The sequence below is a fragment of the Amblyomma mixtum genome, chromosome 9 (genome assembly GCF_055824585.1).
Source record: "Amblyomma mixtum isolate Tamu chromosome 9, ASM5582458v1, whole genome shotgun sequence".
NCBI lineage: Eukaryota > Metazoa > Arthropoda > Arachnida > Ixodida > Ixodidae > Amblyomma > Amblyomma mixtum.
Window position 1 is genome coordinate 87,667,669 of NC_143020.1, and position 12,481 is coordinate 87,680,149.

General features: G+C 44.2%; 1 protein-coding gene and 1 long non-coding RNA gene across 2 annotated transcripts in view; one reads left to right on the forward strand and one right to left on the reverse strand.

Annotated features, from left to right (window-relative positions):
• Positions 1-4,788: 4,788 nt before the first annotated feature.
• LOC149330035 (uncharacterized) lies at positions 4,789-11,667 on the reverse strand. The gene is made up of 4 exons (XM_089560744.1): positions 10,717-11,667; positions 6,571-6,642; positions 5,620-5,709; positions 4,789-5,279 (listed from the first exon to the last, which is right to left on the reverse strand). Exons 1-4 carry the CDS (start codon positions 11,665-11,667, stop codon positions 5,181-5,183), a joined length of 1,212 nt encoding a protein of 403 aa, XP_089416870.1. The 3' UTR covers positions 4,789-5,180.
• Positions 6,607-12,481, forward strand: part of LOC149330036 (uncharacterized) — a 287,954-nt gene continuing 282,079 nt past the window's right edge. The window contains exon 1 of the long non-coding RNA XR_016285433.1: positions 6,607-6,616. This is a non-coding gene — a long non-coding RNA (uncharacterized LOC149330036). The remainder of the gene's footprint in view (positions 6,617-12,481) is intronic.

Consider the following 12,481-nt stretch of genomic DNA (forward strand, 5'->3'; position numbering starts at 1 on the left):
CGCATTTACTGCTTTTCACGCAGGTATTCATCGCTGGTTATTCAAGTCACTGCTTTCATGCCGAGGAATTGTCTGCTGTGCATGATTCGTCTACGCTGGATACTGGTTCCTTCACCAAGCTTTCACCTGTGCTAACCACGGTCGACTTCAACGATTGTGTGTGCCTCGCAGCCGATTTTGGACATTGTGCGGTGCCAGTCAACCCACCATGGTTTTACAGCCCGTGCCACTACACTCTACAAAAGGCGGGAATCGTCACTTCATCGTTGGGGCGTGGAACCGGCGATACCGAAATGGCGTTGCCGCTCACGCATTTACTGCTTTTCACGCAGGTATTCATCGCTGGTTATTCAAGTCACTGCTTTCATGCCGAGGAATTGTCTGCTGTGCATGATTCGTCTACGCTGGATACTGGTTCCTTCACCAAGCTTTCACCTGTGCTAACCACGGTCGACTTCAACGATTGTGTGTGCCTCGCAGCCGATTTTGGACATTGTGCGGTGCCAGTCAACCCACCATGGTTTTACAGCCCGTGCCACTACACTCTACAAAAGGCGGGAATCGTCACTTCATCGTTGGGGCGTGGAACCGGCGATACCGAAATGGCGTTGCCGCTCACGCATTTACTGCTTTTCACGCAGGTATTCATCGCTGGTTATTCAAGTCACTGCTTTCATGCCGAGGAATTGTCTGCTGTGCATGATTCGTCTACGCTGGATACTGGTTCCTTCACCAAGCTTTCACCTGTGCTAACCACGGTCGACTTCAACGATTGTGTGTGCCTCGCAGCCGATTTTGGACATTGTGCGGTGCCAGTCAACCCACCATGGTTTTACAGCCCGTGCCACTACACTCTACAAAAGGCGGGAATCGTCACTTCATCGTTGGGGCGTGGAACCGGCGATACCGAAATGGCGTTGCCGCTCACGCATTTACTGCTTTTCACGCAGGTTAGTGACACATATTTCAATATATGTTTAGTGTATGCTTTGCCGGTTCCACCCCCTGTATTGTATGCATGCGTTTCTTCTCATTCTGTAGCACACAGACCCATGTTACGCAGAAGGTGTCGTTTTTCTTTATTTCGAAGAGCTGCGTTTTACCTTTTGCTTCTGGTTTTGTGCGGCGACATAGAAGTTAACCCAGGACCTAGCGATGCAATCCTGCAGCAGCTTTTGCAAGGCCAGACAGAAATTAAGGAAAAACTTGCAACTATCGAGAGTTATCAGGATGAAAACAAAACAGCTATGTCGGATCTGAATGCCCGTATGGCCAATTTAGAAGCAAAGATTGTAGGTCTTGAGGAAATGAGGGCCGCTGTCGAGGACTGTAGGGCGAGTAGTGAAAGACAGCGTTCCGAGTGGCAGACTCTGATGAAGAAAGTGGACGATCTTGAAAATCGATCTCGACGGTGCAATCTGCTCTTTTATGGAATTAAGGACGAGGATGAACGCGAGTCACAACCAATTTCTGAAAAACTTGTCCTAGATTTGTGTAGATCTACTCTGGGAATAGACCCCAGAATTGAAAGAGCCCATCGCCTCGGACGGTTCCGTTCAGAAGGAACTCGCCCAATAATTGTTAATTTTAGTTCATTCAAAGAGAAAGAGGCTGTTCTGTCAAATGCGAAGAAATTGAAAGGAAGTTCTACTAGCATTTCAGAGGACTTCTCTGAACCAGTACGAAACAAGAGGAAAATGCTATGGGACTACGCCAAAACTTGCAAGGGACCCAATGGCAAAGCACATCTGAAATACGATGTCCTTTACTTGAATAATGTCAAGTACATTTACGACGAATCTCAGGGGCAGGTAGTTCGAGCCTCTTGACAAGTTAAGCCGGATCACTCTGTTTTGTCGATTCTAGTACTAAACTGCAGAAGTATTAAGAATAAAGTGGACAAGCTACATGGTCTAATTGACATGGCGAGACCTTCCGTTGTGATCGGATGTGAATCATGGCTGGATGGGGATGTTAGCGATAGCGAAGTTTTTCCGAGTAACTATATCAGCTATCGAAAAGATCGACACAGGCACGGAGGAGGCGTATTTATACTGGTGGACGTCTTAGTTAGTTCTCGTAAGATGGAAATTGATGTTGGGACATGTGAGGCAGTATGGGCTCAAATTAGACTTTTAAATGGTAAATTACTATCAGTTTGCTCGTTTTACAGGCCACCTGGAAATCAGCTTGAACCCATCAGCGACCTAACTGATATGATCGAAACTGTTAAAACTGACTGTTTAGTTGTTGGAGGTGACTTTAACATTCCTGAATTAGACTGGAGCTCAGGATGTCTTCCGTCTAGAGCCAATTCAACAGTAGGCAAAGAATTGTTAAATCTGTGCAATTCATTCAGCTTATCCCAATTAGTGCTGCAGCCAACCCGTGGCAACAATGTTTTGGATTTATTATTCACTAACCAACCATCGGCAGCTTGTTCTACCCTTGTAGTGCCCGGTATCAGTGATCACAGTTGTGTTTTAGCGGAAATGAACTTTCAGTATGTTAAACTTGAAGACTGTGGCAATCGGCGCATTTACAGTTACCGAAAGGCAAATTTCCCCGAGATAGCCCGGGCACTTGAATCCTATGTCGATGTGTACGAAACATTGTCTGATTCACTCAGCGTTGATGAGCTGTGGCGCACACTGACAGCCAAACTTTTTGATTTGCGTGAGCAGCATGTGCCGTCATGGGTGATGACGAAACGTCGCAGCAAAAGCAAGCCATGGTTCACAAAAGCGCTGCGCAGAGTCGTTGAAAAGAGGCAACAACTATATGCGCGCTTCAAAAGAAATCCGTCGGAAGATAACATGGATCAGTTAAAAAAGATTACAAAGGATATGAATGCTTCGGTCAAAGAGGCTAAATTTACCTACTTTCAGTCTTTCGACATGCGTATCCAGGATCGCCCTAAAGAATTTTGGCAGTACATAAAAAAAAACAGAAAGGATGAATTGTCTATCCCGCCACTCGATCACAACGGAAGTATCGTTCATGATAATCTGGAGAAAGCCAAGTGCTTTAACACGTTTTTCAGCTCAGTTTTTTCTGCTGAGGACAGCAATAGCCCTGCCGACTTTCGCCTTGCCTTGAACTGTACGGAACCCATGGAGAACATTGAATTTGATCAGCGAGGAATTGTGTCGCTCTTAGAACGCTTAAAAGATAACAGTGCCACCGGTCCGGACGGCTTACCCACGATCCTGCTCTCTTCTTGCGCTTTTGCGTTGTCAAGGTACCTTCAAATTCTTTTCACAAAGTCATTACAGGAAGGCTCCTTGCCTGATGAATGGAGGCTTGCTAATGTTGTACCTATACATAAATCGGGACCTAGGAATGTTGTTTCAAATTATCGACCAGTGTCCTTGACCAGTGTATTATGCAAAGTTTTAGAGCATGTGTTTTATACTAGTATTATGAATCATCTTAGTATACATTCATTATTAAATACTAATCAACATGGCTTTCACAGTGGTTACTCGTGTGTCACCCAGCTTACCGAATTTGTACATGACCTGTCAAGTGCTTTAGATAAGGGATATTCTGTTGACTGTATATTTCTAGATTTTAAGAAGGCCTTTGACGTTGTATCACATTCCTTATTAATACAAAAATTATACTGGTACAACATAAATGAGAACGTTATTAGGTGGATAAAAGAATATTTGAGCGTTAGGCGTCAATGTGTTGTTGTCAACGGGAAACAATCGCATGAGGTGGCTGTAACATCAGGGGTGCCTCAGGGATCCGTCTTGGGCCCATTACTGTTCATAATTTACATGAATGACATCTTTTCAGGTATTTCTTCATACATGCGTCTTTTTGCGGACGATTGTGTATTGTATAGAATTATTAACGATCAAAGTGACTGCGATGCATTACAACAGGATTTGTGTAAAGTGGCCCAGTGGTGTGAGAACTGGAGAATGCATATTAACTTACAAAAATCTGTACATATGTGTTTCACTAAAAAGAAGGTTCCCCATAGTTTCACTTATAACATAAATAATAGCAGACTGCTTTCAGTGTTGGAATTTAAATATCTTGGTGTATATTTAACAAGTTCAATGTCTTGGCATCGTCACGTGCATTTCGTTACTGCCAAAGCCTGTCGTGTTTTAGGTTTCCTGCGACGTAACGCTAAACTTTTCCCTTTAAAGACTAAAGAACTGCTGTATAATACAAACGTTAGAAGCATACTTGAGTATGCTTGCACTGTCTGGGATCCGAAAACCTTGCTTGACGTTCAAAAGCTAGAAAGAGTTCAGAATTTGGCCGTTCGTTTTGTTTTCAATAACTATGGGCGATATTTTAGTGTAACGAGCGCGAAAAAATCTTTGGGTTGGGACTCACTTCAAAAACGTAGGAAAGTACTGCGTTTAAAATTATTTCATAATATATTTCATTCTAGAACTGGAATAGACAGAACCAAATATATAGCCAACCCTGATTACGTGTCTTTACGTAGAGATAATTCACTTAAAGTTAAAGAATACAGGTGCCGGACTGACCTTTTTAAAATGTCTTTTTTCCCCAAAACGGTTTCGGAATGGAACAAGCTGCCTGAGGAAGTAGTGTCCATATTATCAAATGATTCATTTTCTTCCATGCTGTGACATTTTTTTGTGTATAATAATTCCGTGTTCTTTCTATCTCATTGTTATCTTTTTTTTTTGTAACCACCTGCACGCGGTGGCATTTGTGTACTTTTTCTTCTACCCCCCCACTGTAATGCCAGCCAATGGCGCTGTGGGTATGATGATAAATGATAAATAAATGAAGTTAGCGCGCCCATCAGAAAGGGTGAGGCGGCGTCGCGGCGAGGGCTACGCAGAGCCATGCAGAGTTAGAACAGTCAGCTGCGTGGCATCGGGTTACATCACGCCGCAGTGCTGTGACGGGCTGTCGCCCTCTCCCACATAAGCATTGTTGAATGTCTCTGCCGACTTTTTTTCTTTCTTTTTTTCTGTGGCGGGGACGGACGGCTTTTCTCGTCAACGGGTTGTCATATCTGCCGCATTAATACGTCTGGCGTATCCAAAGCGAGATCTCATTTTCAGACCTTTCTTAGCAGCGTTTACACTAATACTGTGAACTTTTGCTGTTCGCTTCTTTTTACAGCGTGCATCGCGCTTTCGTCACGCGAGTGCAGGATGTAAAGGTTCGTAGAATCATTAACGATCGGTGACATTCACTGGCCCGGACACAGTGTCGGGGGAGCTGTTGTCTGACTGGTAGAGAATGACCGTGTAGGTGATGATGGCGCTGGCGATCTGTAAAAACAAAGGGAAAGGAAATGACTTTTGCGAGTCTCCGACATTGTTGGCAAAGAGCTGCAACAAGCTAAAATGGAAGGATATCGCCTATTGTTGCTCTTATTGCAGCAATGTCTTTAGAAAGAAATTTAGATCGGTATCCTTTAAGGGCACTTTGGAATTAAAAAAAAAACTGAAAATATTTGCTCCGCTTAAGAGGAGCACACCTAGTGGCTTTTGCTCGAATGGCTACCTAGACGCAGTCGAATAATACCCTTCTAACAACAGTCACGTGGCGAATTGCATAAAATTTTTCTTGGTTGAATGAAAAATATTATTGAAATTCTGTTCCACTCACTGAGACTATTAAGGGCGGTCCGACTTTGAAGAAGCCGCAAGCGGAAAAGCAAAAATCTTGGTTTTGGCAAGTGTGACGAAATTCTTGGATCTGTAAAAGAGAAAGATAGCGTTATGGAAGTCGGATCTGAGATCATTATACGATGCGCCACTGCCGTAATCATGTAAACGCGGCTTGAGATAACACAAAAGTGAAAGCCCCTGCCCATGCCGTCAGCTGGCCTTCAGCTTGCGAAGAGTGAGGTTGCGGCGCTACTGAGTCTTTATCGTCCAAGTTGAACCGCTCGCGTCTACATCATCAGGAGTTGCTGGAGGTGACAGTACACTGCCGACGAAGTACGCAACCATCTCAACACAGGGAAGCGAGATAACGTTCACCCCCCCCCCCCCCCCTCAAGCGCTCGACAACTCAGCAACAAGCACTGCTGTCGCATTTACACATCATAAGAAAGAATGGCTTAGGTGCCCCGATAGTTATTTCGTCTTCATTTTGTATTTTTAGAGCTACGAAAATTTTCGAAGCCTAAGTTGAATATGTTTCTGCATATATATTTCTGGTTCATATCATGAAATCACTGATTTAAGTTCATCGCTTGTCTGGCGTATGTCTATATCCTAGATCCTGTACAATTTTGTGCTTAAAAACGCTTTTCAGTTATCAAAACCAAGTGGCCCGTCATTATGCTTCAAGATATGAGAAAGGATCTGTCGGATGGCGCCCACTTTTTGTAAATGAAGGAAAACGCTAAAATTCATTGTTTACTACAAGAACCTTACAGCGAGAGCTGGTTTATGATCAAGAGGTAACAACCTAGACCACGCTGCAAAACTATTAAAGTTGCCCGTATTTATGTTTTGTTTTCTATGCGTACTAAAACAATGAGTTCTGTGACGTCTAGAAGTAGAGAAAATCTAAAGGAAATGAAAAAATCTGAAATGACTTGCGCCTCACCTGTTCTCTCACTTCAGGTGTGTGCTCTTGGGAGACAAGAAGCTTGGTAAGCACGTCCCATGTTTTCTTTGCCTGCAATGCAATCAGATCTGTTTTTACCGCTGGCAATAAATGGGGTCACATGCGATGTCGGCCACTTGCCGAGAACATAGTTGTTCTGATAGGCGCACGATATAAATATACCAGATATACGGAAGCGTACGATATACCTTGAATGAACACTCACACTTGGGATCGGGGATTTCAATTCTGGGATCGGATTGAATTAGAGACGGGACAACTCCTTATGGCCACACTTTACGTATCCAAGTTAGGGTCTGGTTACGTAACTTCCCTTCAGCCATTCAGCAGATATTATGAGAGGTGACCCTGCTTTTTTTTTTCGATGAGGCTTTTGGTGCTATGGCAACAAACATGAGAAATTTACACTGTTAGTGGCGGAAAGATTGTCGGAGCATTGGGCACTAGCGCTTGATCTGTTGGTGACATCCCGCCAAGAAATTGTACAGTGCGGACGCTTGCACCATCGACGGGTATCGTAATGTTACGTCGGTGGTGTCGGAGAAAAAACTCAGCAATCAAGATCCATACAGAAAGCGCCAGCGTACAGTGCGCCGCACGACGTTCGCTGCGCGTCAGTCGATATATACTCGTAGACACTTTCGTAAGCACGGACGGAATATGAAACTGAAAAAAAAACTACGTTAGAAATGTAAAAAATTTAACTACTGTGTTTGCGTTTGATGATACAGCAGTCAGTGCATCATATTTCGAGGATCTGGTACGGAGGAAAATCAAGCAAAGACTTTTAAATGAGTTTGGTGACCACTGACACTCACGCAACACATTTCTCCATGCGCAGACATTGCAGTTGCCACGTACCAGTTGTTGCACACAGTATCGTCTCTAGGTGCCACAGTATTTATGGACGCTTCCAGCACATCTTCTTACGTCATTGTAAAACACTGGCAGAGTGGAAATGTGTACGTTACACAGGTTTCACGGTGCATGCGCCAGAGCCGACTTGCGATGACGCGCCATTATGCTTCGAAACTGCTTCCTCATTTTGACCTGTACAATAGCTGTTAATGTCGAGTTTATTTATGAACAGAAATAGGCGCCTGCGGAAATCACTTTCTTAGACTAGGGAATGAATTTTGAGCTGCCTATTTGAAGGAAGGCTTTGAGGAAAATGAATGCCTCAAGTGTGAAACGCGTCTAAGGTTTCCACTTGCCACTTTAACAATAATGAACCTGTGAGGAATGAAAGAGCCTTTCAAAGCCTAACAATAGCTTTCGAAGGTGTCGTTTACCTGTGCGTAAGAGAAAAATATACAATATCTGTATCTTACCGGTACTTATCTATGGGGCAGAAGCATGGAGGCTAAAAAGAGGGTTCAGCTTAAGTTAAGGACAACGCAGGGAGGTATGGAAAGAAAAATGATAGGTGTAACGTTAAGAGATCGGAAGCGGGCGTAGTGGGTCAGGGAACTAACGCGGGTTAATGACATCCTGGTCGAAATAAAGAGGAAAAAGTGGGCTTGGGCAGGGCATGCAATGCGACGGCAAGATAACCGCTGGTCCTTAAGGGTTAAGGAGTGGATCCAAGAGACGGCAAGCATAGCAGGGGACGGCAGAAAGTTAGGTGGGCGGATGAGATTAAGAAGGTTGCTGGGGTACGGTGGCCGCAACTGGCAAAGGACAGGGTTAATTGGAGAGACATGGGAGAAGAAGCCTTTGCCCTGCAGTGGGTGTAGTCAGGCTGATGATGATGATGATGGTGACCTGTGTGTATGAATGCGTCCGAAATATTCGCAAGATTTTTTACGGGGTTTTACAGCTTTGGTTGCAGAAATATTCAGTTCTCTGGAAGGGGAATTTCCGGGTATAAATCGTTTTTAGCACGATATTTAAGACATTTTTTCCGGGTGCAAGAATCGTGTGAAATCGGTGTTTACCTGATAGCGTAGGGCCATGTCTAGATGCAACTAAAAGGTTAAAATAAAGAGTGTTCCTGACGAGCGAAACCTAAAAAGTGCTGTTGAGAGCCGTGTGGCCTAGTCTGCAGAATTATTTCTTATTGCAAGCCTAGTTAGTGAAAGCGAATCGGCTGTTTTCTAAAATACTGATTTCAAAAAAATAAACCGCACATTTTTAAGTTGTAGATCACATTAGCAAGCAGCGGAGTGAACCATTTATAGGAATGAGTTTTATTGTATGTACCTACAGTTTTTTATAGCCCTATAAGGAAAGCCCGATAAACAGCTAGCAGTTGTGGGCCCATATTTTGCGGCCGTTGCAAACGGAAAGCCACGTCACCCTGTCGGAAAATACGGCATTGCCGGTCCCAAAATATGAGAAAAAATTTGTTGTCTTGTCGTTACGACAGATTATCTTGTAGTACTGCGAAGAAGTCTGTTGTCGCTTTAGAACTGGCTCGGTCGTTACGACAGCAGACTGCTCACTACTACAGCAAATCCTGTTGTTACTGCAAGAATTTGTTTTGTCCCTTCTCTAAGTTCTACTGTGAAATCTGTTGTAACAACATAGTTTTCTGCGGTGTTTTTCGATATGGCGGGGACAGCGTTATGAAAATGAACTAGCGGAACATTTTCTCAGAGAGCGTGTCTCGGGGCGGTGATCTAGTACGGCTATCGTGTGATAGTCTGTAATTCGTGGGCTTTGTTTACAGGGCGTTGAAATATTTGCTTAAATGTTACTTCATTGTAATTATTTCAGAGCGGTGTTTTTAGGCATAATCTACAACTTTCAAACTGAGTCAAAGGCAATATTAATGAAGGCCATTTTTTCTCAAAAGCGATATTTATAAAGTTAGTTAATTAGTCTTTTATAGTGACATAAATTTTGAGAAGGAAATGTACCGCAATCTATGCTACACGAGTCCCAACAGCACTAAGTTGGTTTCACTTGTTTAGTGCACACTGCCTTATTAAAAACTTGTTTGCATTTAGCCGGGGCACCCAGCGTACTTGATTAGCGTTGGACGTAAAAAAACGTAAAAACAATCAATTTATAATAATTTTTCCTACCTAATGACATTGTTATTCTATAGCCTTTGCTTATAATATGTCTGGGATATTAAAGGACCTTGCTTCGGGAATATCCTACAGCAAGAATTTTTCTAGTGCGTAGGCTAGATGGTGAGTTACTTCTAGTGCAAATTTCAATCTTAGCGTCTTCGCGCATTTCCCTCTCCTCAGGTAATTTTTTGCAGGCTTTCCCCGCCGGACCCTTTGAAGTTCACGTTCTCCTCTGTGTCACGCATCTACGCGTGCTAGTTCAGAGATGGCTTCTGGTTAGATTCTTTCAGACGCTACCACGCAGCTACCATGGACGCGGCAAGTGAGCCGTGTTGCCCCTGTGGTTGAGGAAGCTTCGTTCCACGGGGAATTCCCGCAAGCATTGGCAGCCAGCGGTGACGACAAAACAGTGCGGTGATTGAGCGAGTTTACGTACACTATTCAAAAGGTGTTTCAAGGCCCTTTTCAGCTTCAAAATGCGTGGGTGCGTCCAGGGACACGAAAATGCAATGCCGTGGCAAAGGCTCTGAATATAGAGAGATCAGAATAAATGAAGCCGCAGGAATGCAATTGGCCATTATTTGAGGAGTATAAAAACTGAACACCTTAAAGCTGCTTGACGCTATTCTGATTGCTTATCTCAACAGACCGCACGCAAGATATACAGCGTCCTCGACAGAAAGGATCTGTCTTTCGTGCTTTCATGTTGTTATCTCTATGCCTTGCGATTAGCCACAATCTGGCGCATTGGTCGCATTTTTTAAAAAAGAAACTTCCTTTTATCACTCATGCCTTCTGAATTCCTCTATAATAACTTCGGAGTCCACTGGCTCGCACCTTGAGCTGAAATATCGCATGCGCCACAAGAGAAACAAACTGTACCAGTTAAATATATCGATGTTTTCGTTATCGACGTAACCTGTGTTTATGCGGTTTGAAACGATGCCATATCGTGGATGTCATCAGAAACGACCATACTCAAATGCACAGGAATAAGTAGAGTACGCCTAGTTATGTTTTGAATTATGCACACGAAGCCAGGTGTAACGTAACTCCTTTGCAAACAGTTACGCTGAGAAAAACATTGTTATCTTCGTCACCTTACCTCTGCTAGAGCAGTGCCGCTATATGCACCCAGGGCGAAGAGCTCTGCACAGAAGGTGATGAAACCCACGACGTCCGTGATGACGCTCAGGAAAGACTTGTGTGAAGTCAAGATAGAATATCCCCATGGTGACGCATTCACGATATTCAGTGGAATGGTGACAAGAAGGCCCCTACTGAAAATTTTGTCACACTGCAAAAAGGCGTACCAAAGCTCACAAAACCGAGCGTGCTGAGTTGCCAGCTGTAAACGCGACAGCGGCGGACCTACAGCGAGCTTTTCGATGTCTTCATTGATGCACCTCAGAAACGAGGCAAAAGCTTGACTGAAGTACATGATCCAGCTAAAACCTATCAAGCACACTGTCTCTGCATACACAAGGCAGAGTACACCGTAAATAACTTTCATATGAACCGGTTCCAGGTAGCCGTCGAACAAAGCGATCTCATAGCAATTTGAGTAAACCGCCGCCACCGAGAAGACCACATTCAGGAAGATAATATATTTAGCCGTTGGTCGGAGACGCGTCGGAGACTGGAATGTCGATTCGATCGCTTCCATCTTCTTTACGACTTCGCAGAGCTCGTGTGAGTAGACAACAAGCGTCACGACGTTAGCCACTTGCGCACCGAAACAACGACCGATGGTAAAGATGATAACCCACTTGTCGAAGGGCCGCAGTGGTTCGCCATCTTCGTCTCGCACCAAAAAGACGACGCGATAGATGTCTTGAATCAAGAAAAAAGCAAAGAAGACCCACGAAAGTATGGCGAAGGCCAGGTAGGGACTGCGAACGGTGACCGACACTCGAGATTTGCCATGCGTGTTCTTCCATGGGAAGAAGGAGTAGCCAATGCACCTGTGGAACCTGCTGATGATGCTGAAGCCGTCCACGAACGAGGCGTTCTCGAAGACTTCGATTCGGATACACACAGACTGGAGCTTAACCATGTCAGAATCCATCAAAAACCTGCTTAGGGGCAGCCTTAGCCGCTGAGAATATGCGCTCAATGCAAGAGTACTGCGGATGACCGTTCTGATCCTTTGGAGAATGGGTGCGGTATGACTGCAGCCATGCGGCTTGGTAGCAGCATTGCACTGTTTCGCATGCGCTGGCTCCTGGCTCTCTTCACTGTCTGATGCTCTGCCAAAGTTGCGGACTGTCCCCTTGATCCATTAAGCTAATCACCATAGCGAGGCTTAATCTGTAGCCGCAAGCACGCCCTCTAGACGATTAGCGTGTGTTTACGAAGAGAAGAGAGAACTGGCCAGGGGGCAACGTTAAAGCCATTTTGGATATTCGTTTACGCAAGCAGGCATTTCCTGCCCGAAAGACGAGGTCACTGTTTCGCATTCTGCTGTCTCATTATTGTTAGGCTTGCGTACTGGTCGCGCTTTTTTTCTGCAGTTACAGGGATCAGTGGGCGTTATTCACATAATGACAATGTCCGAAACGCTGAAGAGAGTACAGCTGTATCCGCATGCATTAGCATATGAAGTAACCATTACTAGAGTATTTTAAGCTCTATGTTTTTCCGCAGTACAACGTTCCGACACTTTCAGCAAAAAAAAAGCCCAATGGGTGGGGATTGTTTTAATAAAAGGCCATCCATAGAAACCTTGAAATAGGCTTTTATCGGATCGAATTTTAAAGTATTTCTCTCTAAGTTTTCTTTTTGAAACAAACCAATCGCCAAGAAGCGTTAAATATTAAACTTTTTCAAAACTCTAAACGAACAGTAAATATTTGATGCCTGCGCTTTGC